Consider the following 16,787-nt stretch of genomic DNA (forward strand, 5'->3'; position numbering starts at 1 on the left):
TCAGACAGAGGTACTAACTTCGTCGGTGCAGCAAAAGAATTAAGAACACCTTCAAATCTAAACTATAAGACTCTCGAAAGGTTCCTCAGTAAACAAAGTTGCACATGGTCATTCAACACACCTCATTCTTCGCATATGGATCATGCGAACGAATGATTGGTCTAATATGGAGAATTCTTGGCTCCACTCTTCTTCAAGAAGGCTTACCCACGAAAGCCTAATGACCTTCATGGCAGAAGCTGCAGCTATAATCAACGCAAGACTCTTGGTTCCAGTTCCTAACCACCCTGTGGAGCCCTTGTTATTGACTCCAGCTTCTCTCCTTACCCAGAAAGTGGGACTGTCCAGTGCCCCTCCAGTAGGATTAGACGCTAAGGACCTCTACAAGCGCCAATGGAGACAGGTACAAAGTCTTGCAAATATTTTCTGATACAGGTGGCGCAAACAATATTTGTCTACCCTGCAGCCACGGACAAAGTGACAATCTACTAAGCCTAATCGGAGCATAGGTGACCTTGTTGTGAAACTGTCAAATTTACCGGAACCAGTGGCCACTTGGTCTAATTACCGCAACATTCCCGAGCAAGGACGGCAACGTCCGCAAATTTGAACTAGGGATTAACAAAGGGAATGAACTTAGGACATTTTTCAGACCGGCATCTGAACTGGTCCTATTGTTGCCTTCAGAAGAAAGAAGTAGTGACATCCGTTGATGCCAGACGGGGAGTGTTCTGTTTCTGCCATCTAATTTGTTATCAGTTTGCATAATTTGCAGTTGTTATTTCACTAATGAGTATACAGGAACTCAAATATTCATATATTTAATTGTCTGTATTGTTTTGGCTCCCTCTAACAGTCAGAGTCATGTTCACAGTCCTATTTTCTGTTTTTTTCTATATCTGTCTGATTCTCCTCCTCCTTTTGCAAATGCATTATGGTAGTTCAGCCTCCATCTACCTCCATTTTACTCCATTTCCTTCAGTCTGCCTTCAAGGAAAGATGCTTTTACTTCATCCCCTTTGCGATTGCATTGCCGGTATGTCTTTATGCTTTCTGTAGGTAATTTCTGCTCTAATATTAGCCTAGCTTAGTCAGTTGTACTCTCAGTTCAGTTACTAGCCTTGTAAATGTTCATGCATAATGTACGACATGTGTAGTATGTATTTCTACTATACCATGCACTGATTGTATGTATATGATTGTTTACAGTTTACAAAGCTCCAATATACTACTACGTTCAATAAAAGCACAGTCTCCTTATTGGAATCCATTATAGCGGTTAAGCTGCCTGTATAGCTACATATGAGCCTGCCTCATTTAGTGAAGACAGAACTGAGACCCTGATTTCAGTGATGTGTCACTGAGTTTACAGCTGCGATACAATCATACAGGAGAACATAAAGTATATAATGTCTACAAGTTTGTCCAAGGAGTCTCACAGTATAACTCATGCAATGCTCATTTGCTCCCATGCAGAACGCATATAAATTAAAAAAAAATTCATGCATGTAACTAACCTTAAGGACAATTTTGTTGTCAGATGAGGGAGTTCTGCCAACCCAGAGAGCAAATTTACAAGGGTCACCTTCCACATGTTCTGTAACTCCTAACTCGGAAGTCTGTAAGTAATAATAAAAAAAAAGTACTGTATATAAACTAAATATTTTTTTCTCATTAGACATATTTGTTAGTTTCATTAATAAGAAAAAGCTGTATAGTCACTATACTAGAATTATTATTATTATACAGCACCATTGATTCCATTAAAATTAACATTTTAGGAGTCCAGCTGTATTTCAGTACCAGGTTAAAACATTTTTTAAGACCTCATTACAGAGGCATTGCTAGGCCCCTTGATTTGGGGGCTGTGCCTTAAATAACAAGTGCATTGGCCCAAGATTTTACTATTGAAAATAAAATGTATCTTATTTTACAATTCTATAAACTACAGCGCTTGAGGTTGAGTGCCCGAATACACATGCTGCTTCCCTCTATCTCTGACAAGACAGCCTTTTCTTACTGCTCTGAAAAATCAAGACTGGTCCCTGACCTGTGGAGTAAATTCAAGCTTGTGGGTCGAACTACACAATCAGGGCCCCAACTATCACAGGTCTTTAATAAAAAATAGTTTTTTCATATGGGTCAAAGGGAACTTCAGGGCTCCCCTGATCTCTAAGGCCAGGGTACGATTGCAACCCATGCACCTATTACAGGTTAAGACTCTGTCCCTGACCCTATCCACCCCATCCACTATGCTGCAACATTTTGTCCGCTGCGGGTTGGACGCTGCAGATGTACGCAGCATCCAACCTGCAGCGTTTACAGACCATGGAAACATAGCCCAATATATCTGCAAACAGGAAATCACTTGTTTTTCCTTTCCAGGAGCCAACCTTCAGTTAGCTTTATTTCAAGTGACCAAAAAAATGCATGCAATGAAAAAACGCATCAAAAACACAAGCGGAAAAAAACACATAAAAAACGCAGGTGACCTGCGTCAAATGCTGAGCAAATACTGAGCCATTCCTGACCGTGGAAACATACCTTAAGGGTATGTTTCCATGGTCAGGAAACGCTGCGTGTTTGACGCTACGTACAGCCGCAGTGTCAAACATCGAGCGCACAGATGTTATAGCATAGAGGAAGGGATTTCATGAAATCCCGTCTCCACTATGCGCTAAAAGACGCAGGTGGCAGACCCACGTAAACGGACATGTGGCACATCTTTCCAGAACGCAGCATGACTGTTTACAATGCGGCGACCACTGCAGTTATCGCGATAACTTAGCTTAGCACGAGAACTGCCATGCACATGACCGGGGGTTATCTCAGCTCACCCTAGGCTACTTCTCACGGTCAGCTGACCACAAGAACTAGAGTGTAGGTGATCTCCTTAGAGTTATCTCCGGTGGTCATCTACAAACTCTGCTATGTCTGGATGTCAGGCATCCAGATGTAGCAAAGCTGGACTCGTCGTGAGACACTCGTTATTAAGGACTGCGTCGGAATAGGGAGTATACGGTTGGTTTATTTATTTTTAACCCCTTAAGCCCCAAGGGTGGTTTGCACGTTAATGACCGGGCCAATTTTTACAATTCTGACCACTGTCCCTTTATGAGGTTATAACTCTGGAATGCTTCAACGGATCTTGGCAATTCTGACATTGTTTTCTCGAGACATATTGTGCTTCATGATAGTGGTAAAATTTCTTTGATATAACTTGCGTTTATTTGTGAAAAAAACAAAAATTTGGCAAAAATTTTGAAAATTTTGCAATTTTCCAACTTTGAATGTTTATGCCCTTAAATCACAGAGATATGTCATGTAAAATAATTAATAAGTAACATTTCCCACATGTCTACTTTACATCAGCACAATTTTGGAGCCAAAATTTGTTTTTGTTAGGGAGTTATAAGGGTTAAAATTTGACCATCAATTTCTCTTTTTACAACACCAATATTCTTTAGGTACCACATCACATTTGAAGTCATTTTGAAGGGTCTATATGATAGAAAAAACCCAACTGTGACACCATTCTAAAAACTGCACCCCTCAAGATGCTCAAAACCACATTCAAGAAGTTTATTAACCCTTCAGGTGTTTTACAGGAATTTTTGGAATGTTTTAAAAAAAAATAACATTTACCCCTTTTTTCACAAAAAAATTACTTCAGCTCCAATTTGTTTTATTTTCCCAAGGGTAGGAGAAGAAATTGAACTCCAAAAGTTGTTGTGCCATTTGTTCTGAGTACACCGACAGCCCAAATGTGCGGGTAAACCACTATTTGGGCGCATGGCAGAGCTCGGAAGGGAAGGAGCGCCGTTTGACTTTTCAATGCAAAATTGACAGGAATTGAGATGGGACGCCATGTTGCGTTTGGAGAGCCACTGATGTGCCTAAACATTGAAACCCCCAACAAGTGACACCATTTTGTAAAGTAGACCACCTAAGGAACTTATCTAGATGTGTGGTGAGCACTTTAACCCACCAAGTGCTTCACAGAAGTTTATAATGCAGGGCCGTAAAAAAAAAAAAAATCATATTTTTTCACAAATATGATCTTTTTTCCCCCCAATTTTTTATTTTCCCAAGGGTAAGAGAAGAAATTGGACCCCAAAAGTTGTTGTGCCATTTGTTCTGAGTACGCCGATACCACACTTGTTTAAATACAACATGAACATTTAACGTTTTTTCACAAAAAAATTAATTCAGCTCCAATTTGTTTTATTTTACCAAGGGTAACAGGAGAAAATGGACCCCAAAAGTTGTTGTACAATTTGTCCTTAGTACGCCAATACCCCATATGTGGGGGTAAACCACTGTTTGGGCACATGGCAGAGCTCAGAAGGGAAGGAGCACCATTTGACTTTTCAATGCAAAATTTACTGGAATTGAGATGGGACACCATGTCACGTTTGGAGAGCTCCTGATGGGCCTAAACATTGAAACCCCCCACAAGTGACAATATTTTGGAAAGTAGACCCCCTAAGGAACTTATCTAGCTGTGTTTTGACAGCTTTGAACCCCCAAGTGTTTCACTACAGTTTATAATGCAGAGGAGTGAAAATAAAAAATATTTTTTTTTCACAAAAATTATTTTTTAGCCCCCAGTTTTCTATTTTCCCAAGGGTAATAGGAGAAATTCGACACCAAAAGTTGTTATGCAATTTGTCCTGAGTACGCTGTGTAGGGGTTGTACTCGCTCAGATGCTTAGGAGGTAACAGGAGGCACATTCTCTTCAGTGTTCAAGTGGGTTTATTGCTCCATAAACCACATAGCAGCATGAACAACAGGTAAACAGTCTTACATCAGACAGATGAATCCTCAATGTCCATAGTAGAGCTCCGCTCTCTCTCAGACCTGTAGGCACACAGGCTGTGCTATGTCCAGCACGTAGGCTCTCCAGCCTAAATATGGTCTCTGTGTGCTGTTCAGGACGGCTGTCCCCACTTGGAACCGTCCAACACACAGTCCACTTTGCAGTGTCCAGCAAGGACACATGGAAGTCTGTCCACTCTTGCAGACTCCCAAACACACTCCATGTGCTACACACACACCTCTTTACATAGGTGTAACCACACCCAGGAACCCATCATATGATTAGACATGTGGTTCTGACATCACCACAGGTCCTGCAACAAACATAGATAGGCACGGTTATGCCCCTTACCCAGGGGTGAGGTATATGGGTAGCCAGACCCTCCAATCTCTCATAGCTACCCGTAACCCGGACCCAAATATCCTAAACAATTTCTCATTGCTTTATGTGCATTACAGAAGACACTCCGGGTCACATCACAGCGACAAGCCTTCTCTGTGATACATACCTCCCGTCGACTATCCAACCTTTAGCCACGTTACATACCTCCCCCCTCTGCCTAAAGCCGTGGGGCTTGGCACTTGTCCTAAACCGACTAGAGACACCTCTCAGTCGTCCCTGACAGTCAAACCATCTGTCTAAGTCAGAGCCTGTTATTGAACCCTTTCGTCGGCATTCGTCATCCCTTTCCGTCACATCCTTTGATAACGATGACCCCTTGTCATCTCGTCTGCTATAGGATCTCCCGCTTAGGTCACTTAACCCTGAGCTAACTGAGGAGTGACTACTTCTAACTCTTCCATCTAACCACCTTTGGTTCTCTCTCAGTTCTTGATCTCTCCTATTGTCTTCCTTCGGAGAGCAGCTCTTCACTTTACCTCTATATCCTCTGTTAGCTTCAGCTTGAGGACTTCTGGTCTTGCGCAAACTTCTTCGCCTCTCTGGCAGCTGTTTATTAACTTGCCGTCTCTCAAGTCTCAGCTGCTCTACCTCCCTTAGGTATGCCATGTGATATTCCAGGAGCATGCGGATATTCCTGAGACTCTCTCTGGATCCGACAACCAGGAACGGAACCATCCCATCTTCACCCATGACCTGGACCTCTTCATCAGCCGGTATCCTCAGTCTCTTCCGACCGGATTTATCCACCATCTCCTCCATCACTCTCCCAAGTTTCCCAATGACTTTCGCCACCAGACCTTTAGGTACTTGGACTGTGTCTTCCACTAAGCCCAGCCGACTAAGAGCTTTCCTTTCACGCTCCAAACGTCGAACGGCTTCATCATTCTTCAAAATGATATTCTGCTTTGTACGGAGGCAGTGTAGGTGCATATCCCTCAGGACAGCCACCCGCTTCACTGTGACTTCCCTAGTCGACAGTATGACCAATTGCTGAGTCTCAGGTGCCCAGTGCACACTACAAGCCTCTACTGCCTTTCTAAATGCTTCATGCACACCCTTCCTGGCGCACACTTCTCGCATGTCTTCGGGTACTTCTATTATGCTCTTGAAAAGCGGGGTCTCATCTTCACGGACATCTGCCACAACCGGGTGACTCTTGTTCCGCTTTTAGCACGAACTCTTCCTCAGTCTTTTCTTCCGCTTGAGCCTTCGCCAAGATGGGCATTGGCAACTCATCTGCCAGGCAGCGACGTTCCTCCTCTCTCTGGAGAAGCTCCTGCTGATGCTTTTCTTGAGCCATTCTGAGCACATCCATATCTTTCAATATGGCCCTATTCATGGCCTGACACGCTGATAGGTGACCTCTGAGTTCAACGACCTCCTTCTCTAGGTCACCCACTTTGTGCTCAATTGCTTGCCTCAGGATCCTTTCTTGTTCAACAGTTTCTTTAAGCAGCTCTATGTTATGGTCCTGCTCTTTTTTGGCCAGCACATGTCGCACCACCAGTTCTTTAATTAAACTTTCAAACGGGGGCTCTTGTCCACCCACACTCTGCCTCTTCAGTGTTCCACCTGTTTTTGCATCCACCTCTATGGTCTCTCCTTGGCTCTCTGTCTGTTTACTCTTAGGTACCTCTGGACTCTTGGTAACTTCAGAATTCTCCATCTCTTCAGCATCAGGTACTTCATCATACTGAGCCAGTTCAGTCTTTCCGGGCATTGCAGATGTGGGTCTACTACAGATCTGTTCTAACCCCAGCCCGACACTAACTACCTCAGTGCTAGGGTTTGTCAGACATAAAGTGACCTCCTCATCAAGGACAATAATGTTATCTGCACCTGACCCTGTCTCTTCCTCATCATCTTTCTTCTCACAGGGTATAACTTGTCCCGCCTCTCTGCGGCCCCCGCGACGTGATGAAGATCTGTGATTTTTACTCGGCTCCTCCTTACTGCACTCCTTTCCCTTTGTGCTCGAGTCACAGTCTGAATAGGAGTCACCCCCTCTCACTCTGTCATCCTGGAACAGCAATTCCCAATTTAAACACGTGTCAGACCCACACTTTCTTCCAGTCACCTGGAACTCTGGACTATCGACCTTAGGTGTCGCTATCTCCTGTTGACACATCACACAATCCGGAATCACTACAGCCGCCTGTTGTGGTGGGGCTCCCTTAGAGTCATTCCGACTCCGTTCAGAGCAATTAGACACTCCCCTTTCCTCCCACAAGTCCCAAAACCTTTCAAAGTCCTGGCCTATTACAACAGGGAATGGCAAGTCTGGGACTACAGGTACATCATGGCTGGCAATAAACGTGGGCGTCTCAATGATTACCCTGGACACCGGATAATCCCTAGCGACCCCATGAATGCAGTGAACTTCCATCTTCCTTCCGGAATCAGATAGACAGGGAGTGTGGCACTCACCAGCATCACCAGGCTCCCTGAGTCCAGAAATCCAGTCACGCACACTCCATTGACTTCTACAAAACAGCTCTGTGTCATCTTGCCAGATGAAAAGTCAGTACAATATTCTGAACATGTGCTGTTCGAACACTGAACCCGGCAACAGTCCATCAGTGCATTCACCGCCACCCCTTTTTGGGCCACCACCCCTATTTGGGTCGCCGCCCCCTTTTTTGACTCCACCCCTTTTGGGTTACCGCCTCCTTGTGGACCATTTTCTCCTTTAGGGCCACTGCCCCTTTTAGGGACTCCACCCCCTTTTGGGTTACCGTCCCCTTGTGGACCATTTTCTCCATTAGGGCCACCACCCCTTTTAGGGACTCCACCCCCTTTTGGGCAACTACCCCCTTTTGAGAAGCAGCCCCTTTTTGGCCAACCATAATTATTTGGGCACCGCTCCGTTTTTGGGACTCCACCCACTTTTTAGGGACACCACCCCACTCTGGGGTACACCCTGTGGACTTCCCACAGTACTCTCAGGCCCCAGTTCGCACAACACACCAATGTGACTCTGGCCCTTTAAGAGTCTGCACACTCTAAACCAGCAATGTCTTCTTCTTTTTTTTTCTTTCTCTTTATTCTCTTTGCTGCAACTGCAGCTACACTTCACAAGGCTCTGCACCGCAGACTTCGTGAACCCGCCGATACACAGCAAACTTCGTAACCCCGCCGAGTTACCGCCAGACGCCTTCAGTCTTCCTGGCCCTGCCGAGCCACAGCAAGTCGATCACAGAAGAAAAAAAAGAAATACATGGACTCGCCGGTCCACAGCAAGCACTTGCACATGTGCTTATAGAAAAAAAAAACACAGTCTCTCAGTGCCCTGGTCAGCATAGCACAGACTCCTGTCACTGATCCCAATCAGCACAATACACGGTTTTCAGCCCGTTACCCGCTGGCAACCTGCACGGGTTCCTGGACACCTCTTGGCCTCAGAGGTGCCCCAGACACAATGTCTCTTTCTTTGTTTCACACTGACCCCGGTCAGCACAACACGGATGTCCATCCGTTCTCAGCTTTACAGCCCAAACACATTTTCTCACTGATCCCAATCAGCATAACACGGATCTCCATCCGTTACCTGTTGGTGGCAGCCACACAGGTTCCCGGATCCCTCTTCTCCACAGAGGTATCCCATATACAGCAGTTCTCACTGATCCCAATCAGCATTACTCACGGTTGTCAAGACCGTCCACTCTTCTGGCTCAGACCAGCCATCGCTGCAACATGTGCTCCTTGGATCGCTGCCCGCATTCGAAACACCAATTGTAGGGATTGTACACGCTCAGATGCTTAGGAGGTAACAGGAGGCACATTCTCTTCAGTGTTCAAGAGGGTTTATTGCTCCATAAACCACATAGCAGCATGAACAACAGGTAAACAGTCTTACGTTAGACAGATGAATCCTCAATGTCCATAGTAGAGCTCCGCTCTCTCTCAGACCTGTAGGCACACAGGCTGTGCTATGTCCAGCACGTAGGCTCTCCAGCCTAAATATGGTCTCTGTGTGCTTTTCAGGATGTCTGTCCCCACTTGGAACCGTCCAACACACAGGCCACTCTGCAGTGTCCAGCCAGGACACATGGAAGTCTGTCCACTCTTGCAGACTCCCAAACACACTCCATGTGCTACACACACACCTCTTTACATAGGTGTAACCACACCCAGGAACCCATCACATGATTAGACATGTGGTTCTGACATCACCACAGGTCCTGCAACAAACATAGATAGGCATGGTTATGCCCCTTACCCAGGGGTGAGGTATATGGGTAGCCAGACACTCCCATCTCTCATAGCTACCCGTAACCCGGACCCAAATATCCTAAACAATTTCTTATTGCTTTATGTGCATTACAGAAGACACTCCGGGTCACATCACAGCGACAAGCCTTCTCTGTGATACATACCTCCCGTCGACTATCCAACCTTTAGCCACGTTACAGCTGGTACCCCATATGTGGAGAGGAACCGTTTGTGCGCATGGCAGAACTCAGAAGTGATGGAGCGCCATTTGGAATGCAGACTTAGATGGATTGGTCTGCAGGCGTCACGTTGCATTTGCAAAGCCCCTGATGCACCTAAACAGTAGTTACCCCCCAAAAGTGATATCATTTTGGAAAGTAGACCCCCTAAGGAACTTATCTAGCTGTGTTTTGACAGCTTTGAACCCCCAAGTGTTTCACTACAGTTTATAATGCAGAGCCGTGAACATAAAAATTATTTTTTTTTCACAAAAATTATGTTTTAGCCCCCAGTTTTGTATTTTCCCAAGGGTAATAGGAGAAATTCGACCCCAAAAGTTGTTGTCCAATTTGTCCTGAGTACGCTGATACCCCATATGTGGGGGAATAACCACCGTTTAGGCGCATGGCAGAGCTCGGAAGGGAAGGAGCGCCATTTGGAATGCAGACTTAGATGGATTGGTCTGCAGGCATCACGTTGCATTTGCAGAGCCCCTGATGCACCTAAACAGTAGAAACCCCCCAGAAATGACACCATTTTGGAACGTAGGCACCGTAAGGAACTTATCTAGATGTGTTTTGACAGCTTTGAACCCCCAAGTGTTTCACTACAGTTTATAACGCAGTCGTGAAAATAAAAATTAATTTTTTTCCCACAAAAATGTTTTTTAGACTCCCAAAATTTTATTTTTCCAAGGGTAACAAGAGAAATTGGACCCCAATAATTATTGTCCAATTTGTACTGAGTATGCTGATACCCCATATGTTGGGGTAAACCCCTGTTTGGGCGCACGGGAGAGCTCGGAAGGGAAGGACCACTGTTTTACTTTTTCAACACAATTGGCTGGAATTGAGATTGTACGCCATGTCGCGTTTGGAGAGCCCTAATGTGCCTAAGCAGTGGAAACCCCCAATTCTAACTGAAACCCTAACCCCAACACACCCCTAACCCTAATCCCACATATAACCCTAACCACACCCCCAACCTTGACACACCCCTAACCCTAATCCCAACCGTAAATGTAACCCTAACTTTAGCCCCAACCCTAACTTTAGCCCCATCCCTAATCCTAACTTTAGCCCCAGCCCTAACTTTAGCCCCAACCCTAACTCTAACTTTAACCCTAACCCTAACTTTAGCCCCAACCCTAACCCTAGCCCCAACCCTAACCCCAACCCTAGCCCCAACCCTAGCCCCAACCCTAACCCCAACCCTAACCCTAATGGGAAAATGGAAATAAATACATTTTTTAAAAAAAAAAATTATGTTTCACTAACTAAGGGGGTGATGAAGGGGGGTTTGATTTACTTTTATAGCAGGTCCCACTAAAAGACGCTTTTTATTGCAAAAAAATATTTTTTGCGTTACCACATTTTGAGACCTATAATTTTTCCATATTTTGGTCCACAGAGTCATGTGAGGTTTTGTTTTTTGCGGGATGAGTTGACGTTTTTATTGGTAACATTTTCGGGCACGTGACATTTTTTGATCGCTTTTTATTCCGATTTTTGTGAGGCAGGATGACCAAAAACCAGCTATTTATGAATTTCTTTTGGGGGGGCGTTTATACCGTTCTGCGTTTGGTAAAATGGATAAAGCAGTTTTATTCTTCGGGTTAGTACGTTTACAGCGATACCTCAGTTATATCATTTTTTTTATGTTTTGGCGCTTTTTATACGATAAAAACTATTTTATAGAAAAAATAATTATTTTTGCATAGCTTTATTCTGAGGACTGTAACTTTTTTATTTTTTCGCTGATGCTCTATGGGTGGCTCGTTTTTTGCGGGTCAAGCTGACGTTTTCAGCGGTACCATGGTTACTTATATCTGTCTTTTAAATCGCGTGTTATTCCACTTTTTGTTCGGCGGTATGATAATAAAGCGTTGCTTTTTGCCTCGTTATTTTTTATTTTATTTTTTTTTACGGTGTTCACTGAAGGAGTTAACTATTGGGACAGTTTTATGGGACGGGTCGTTACGGACGTGGCGATACTAAATATGTGTACTTTTATAGTTTTTTTTATTTAGATAAAGAAATGTATTTATGGGAACTATATATATATATATATATATATATATATAAAATATATATATATATATATTTTTTCTTTATTTAGGATTTTTTTTTTAATTTTTTTCTTTACACATCTAAAAAAAAAATTTTTAACTTTTTTTACTTTGTCCCAGGGGGGACATCACTGTATAGTGACAGATCGCTGATCTGACACTTTGCAGAGCACTGTGTCAGATCATCGATCTGGCGTGCCCTGCTGCTTGGTTACCAGAGCCTGCCCTGGACCCGGAAGTACTCCCTGCAGGACCCGGAAGTAGCCCCGTGGCCATTTTGGATCCAGAGCCTGCAGGGAGGAGATGCTCGATACAAGGTGAGCACATCGCCTTGTACCGATCATCTCAGGGAAGCCCGCAGGGAGCCCCCTCCATGCGCGATGCTTCCCTATGCCCCCGGAACACTGCGATCATGTTTGATCGCGATGTGTCGGGTGCGGTCCGTGACCGCTCCTGGCACATAGTGCGGATGTCAGCTGCGATAGTCAGCTGACACCCGGCAACGATCGGCCACGCTCCCCCCGTGAGCACGGCCGATCGCATATGACGTACTATCCCGTCACTGGGAATTAAGTCCCGGGTCACCTTGACGGGATAGTACGTCATATGGGATTAAGGGGTTAAGAAGATCGATGGCTTCGCTTAGATTACCAGTGTAATAAAGATGGCAAAATTGTGTGGTGTTTTATTTCATTAAAATAATTTCTTCTGCATGTGTGTTTTATTAACCCTTTATGAACTATAGGATTAGTAATGGTAGGAGTCTTACTGTATTGATGCCTCTCCATTACTAAGCCGGCTTAATGTCACCTTACAAAGGTGACATTGACCCCTTATTACCCCATATGCCATCACTACAGGGCAGTGGGAAGAGAGAGGCTATGATCCGGAATAGGCACATCTTACAGATGTGCCATTTCTGGGGTGGCTGGGAGCTGGTATTTGTAGCCAAGGAGGCAATATCAATGGTCCCTCTCTATGCTATGAATATCAGCCGGCAGCTGTCTGCGTAGCCTTTCTGGCTATATATTATAAGGGGACCCCATGTCACTTTTTGGGGGAGTCCCCTATTTTAATAGCCAGTAAAGGTTAAATATACAGCTGCAGGCTTATATTCATAGCCTGGGAAGCTCCATGGGTATTAACTCCTTCCCAGGCTACAAACATCGGTCCCCCAGTCGCTGGCTTTTCCTCTCTGGCACAGAAAATAGCGCGGGAGCCCATGCCATTTTTTTTTCAATTTTTTTTTTAGTTAAACAAATATTGCGTTTAAGGCTGGGGTCACACTTGTGAGAAACTCACACGAGTCTCCCACCTCAATACCCGACACTGCCGCCAGCACTCGGGACCGAAGCGATCAGCTGCACAGAAATACATGCAGCCGCACACTCCGGTCCCGGCTGCAGTGATGGGTATTGAAGTGCGAGACCCGTGCGAGTTTCTCGGAAGTGTGACCCCGGCCTAACGCAGATTTCGTGTGTGTGTCTTTATTTAAGGCCAGGATCACACATGCTAGAAACTCAGACATGTCTTGCATCTTAATCCAGCAATACAAGAAACGCAGATGCACTCATCAAGATGCAGTTTCAAGTGTCCTTTATTACAACACCAATCGGTACATTCTTCACGGCACGGGGGAGTAGAGGGTAACAGAGAAGAGTGCAGTAGACGAGACGACGGCCGTTTCGCGCTACACCAGAGCGCTTCTACGGGTCCATAGCCAAAAGGGAAGTGACGACAGGCTAAGTAGGTAAGTGAATACAAACTCCACCTGTGTCATCAACCCATCGGGCAATAAAAAAAGTGCACAGTATCATAAAAACAATTTAAAAACAACTGCATATTACTGACATATAGAAGATACATATATATACAATCCTGCAATCAATATGTGATGTTAGTATATAATGCCACAACTAAGGCATTGCTCATAACCAGTGACCGCAATGTCTATCTAAACAACGGGAGGAGAGAGTAACATCATAGACGATCCTACCGGCATTATATTCAAGAAACATATAAATAATATAGCGAATAATTTCAACAGAAAATTAGACAGAAAATTAGACAAAAAGAAAGCCACAAAAAGACGGAGGAAACGAAAAGAAACCATTCAATAACCATAGATCTACAAAAATACAGACATATCAATTCTGTCATTAAGGCCAGCTGGACCAGTCGCTTTTGTTCGTAGAATCCATTTTGCCTCCTGCCTTAAAAGTATCTTATGGAGATCACCACCCTGTACTGGTAAGACTATTTTCTCAATACCCGCAAAGGTTAAAACCTCCGGGTTACCATCATGGTTCTCTTTGATATGATCAATTAATCTCGGAACACCTTTGCCAGAGGTGACGGATTTAAAATGTTCTCTAAACCGCACATATAACCTTCGGATAGTCTTACCGATATAAAATCGCCTGCAGGGACAAAAAATTACATACACAACGAACTCCGTTTTGCAGGAAATAAATTGTCTCACCTGATGAGTCACGGGTCCGATATGTAGTGTCTGGCCCAATAGATGAAATCGACAATATTGACAATGTCCACACCGATGATTACCAATCGGAACGGCTCGCTCTAACCAATTGGATCTGTCTCTTGTGACTCGATTCTGTATTAGAGTATCTCTTATACGGATCCCCCGCCTATTAGAAACCAGCGGACCTCCTGTTGTTCTGCCAGTTAGCTCTCTATCCCTCTCCAGAACATGCCAGTGCTTGCGGAGGGTGGCTCTAATTTCCTTATCTAAGGGGCTATACTGAAAACAAAAAGAAAAACGCTGTAACGCTGAACCTGGCGATCTCTCTCTGGAACCAGACTGTTCAGTTTCTACCCGTTCCAATGCAGAGTCTAACAATTCCTCCGGATATCCTCTTTCACGGAGCCTGCCACAAAGCTCTCCTGACTGTCGTTTGAAGCCCTCCTGGGTATTATTTACTCGACATGTCCTCAGCAACTGGCTGTAAGGTAGGGACTTCTTGGTATGGTACGGGTGGAAGCTATTAAAATGTAAGATGGAATTCACCGCGGAGGACTTCCGAAAAATGGAAGTACAGACCTTCCCTTCTACCACCTCCACCCACACATCCAAGAATTCTAATGATGAACCCCCAAATTTGTGTGTGAAGGACATCCCCATCACATTACTGTTATTTAGATAGTCAACAAATAGCTGGAATTCCATTTCGGTGCCGTCCCATATCAGGAAAAGGTCAACCACATACCTCAACAGCAACTTAATATGCTTCAAAAAAATATTATTGGTGGAATAAATGTAATCTTCCTCAAATACAGCCATATACAAATTGGCGAAAGTACATGTAGCCGGGGTCCCCATGGCAGTCCCCGTAGTCTGCCTGTACCAAGCGTCTAAGAAAGTGAAAGCGTTATGGGTTAAAATAAAATCCAACCCACCGCACACAAACTTAATGCACGCCTGACTTTTATCCGTGGTACTCAAAATACGTCTGATGGTCTCTACACCCAAAGTTTGTGGTATGTTAGTGTACAAACTGACCACATCGATGGACGCCAGGGAGAACCCCGGCTGCCAAACAAAATCCTGAACATGAGTGAGGAAGGAATTCGTGTGCCTGATATAGGACGGCACAGCAGCAAGCAACGGGCGCAAAAGCCCGTCAATATATTGCGAGAGGGGCTCAGTAAGCGAACCGATCCCCGAAACAATAGGTCTCCCGGGGGGGAGCAGTAATGGATTTATGGATTTTCGGGAGATAATACCAGTGTGGTCTCATAGGGAAATTAGGAAGCAATCTTTCTGCCTTCCTCTGAGGGATCACCCCATTCTCTACGGCCCTCCTAAGAAACGTGCATAGCTCTCCTTTAAACCTCTGAGTAGGGTCACCCCGTAGCTTCATATAAACCGAAGTATCTGACAGTTGTCGATTAGCCTCAGCCATATATGACTCCCTCGGCAACAAGACCGTCCTGCCCCCTTTGTCAGCAGGGCGTATAATCGCATTGGTCCAACCAGCTATCTCTTTCAACGCTTTAGTTTCATTATTAGTCAAATTACGAGTAGCTTTTTTATATAATAACGCTTCCATATCTTTAAGGACCAGGGTTTCAAATAGATCGATCATGTTGCCGGGGAGACAGGAGGCATGTAAGTAGAGGGAACTCCTCCCAAGAAAGGGCCATGCACCTCAGGACTAGCAATCACATCATCAGATGTCACATTAGCGAGACTGAGCAGGCATTTAGCGTCCACCTGCAAGTCCGCCAAGGCTCCTCCTTGAACATTCACCATAAAACCCAGAGGTCCTACACTACAGGGGCGTTCTCCTTCTAGGACCTTAGGAACTGTAGAATTGCAATGAAAAAACTTATACAGATGCATTTTTCTCGCAGCTTTAAACAGATCCACCTGAAAAGAAACTAAATGAAAATCACTTGGAACACAATAATTTAAACCCTTAGCCAGCAAAGACAATTGATCAGGATTAAGACTGCGTTGTGTCAAATTCACCACGCAATCTTCAGGAGAAATAGTTAGAAGCGTTCCTGTCTCCATGAGACGAATTTCCTTTTGCGCTGCCATGTAGTGCCGGCGCTTGTGCTTGCCCCTCCGTGTTTTTCTCCTAAAGGGACAGGAGCGGTATGTTGAGTATCCAAGTGCATCTCTTCTGATGAACCTGCATTAGTGGTAGGACCTTTACTAAGACTGGAGTCAGATCCAGTCGTTAGGTAATCTCTCCCGCCCTGCTGGCTAGACCTTCTCTTATGATAGCGTTTTCTTTGCTTAAATCTATTGCTTTGAGAGTATGCAGACTGATTGTCTTTTGGCATCTTATTCCAGGAAAAAATATTACCAGAATCATAATCGCTTTTATCACGCAAAAATTTGTCTCTTTTACGCTGCTTCATTTCTGCTTGTATAAGAATCAGCTTCGAGTCCAATTTTTTGTTGAAGGCCGTCCACTGGCTATCCGTCAATCTGCTTTGTAACTCGGATTGGGCTTTCAAAATTTCTGTGTTGAGCAATTCATAGCTACGTATATTGGATTTTAACACCAATTCCAGTACGTCTTGGGAGCATT

The 16,787-nt window shown here is 44.5% G+C and overlaps 1 protein-coding gene across 1 annotated transcript in view; it reads right to left on the reverse strand.

Moving 5' to 3' along the window:
- Positions 1–16,787, reverse strand: part of TRIO (trio Rho guanine nucleotide exchange factor) — a 2,940,676-nt gene that overhangs the window by 894,623 nt on the left and 2,029,266 nt on the right. Inside the window, 1 exon segment of the mRNA XM_069730426.1 lies at positions 1,518–1,619. Coding sequence (XP_069586527.1) covers positions 1,518–1,619 — 102 coding nt within the window.

Source organism: Ranitomeya imitator, chromosome 6 (assembly GCF_032444005.1).
Source record: "Ranitomeya imitator isolate aRanImi1 chromosome 6, aRanImi1.pri, whole genome shotgun sequence".
Classification (NCBI taxonomy): Eukaryota; Metazoa; Chordata; class Amphibia; order Anura; family Dendrobatidae; genus Ranitomeya; species Ranitomeya imitator.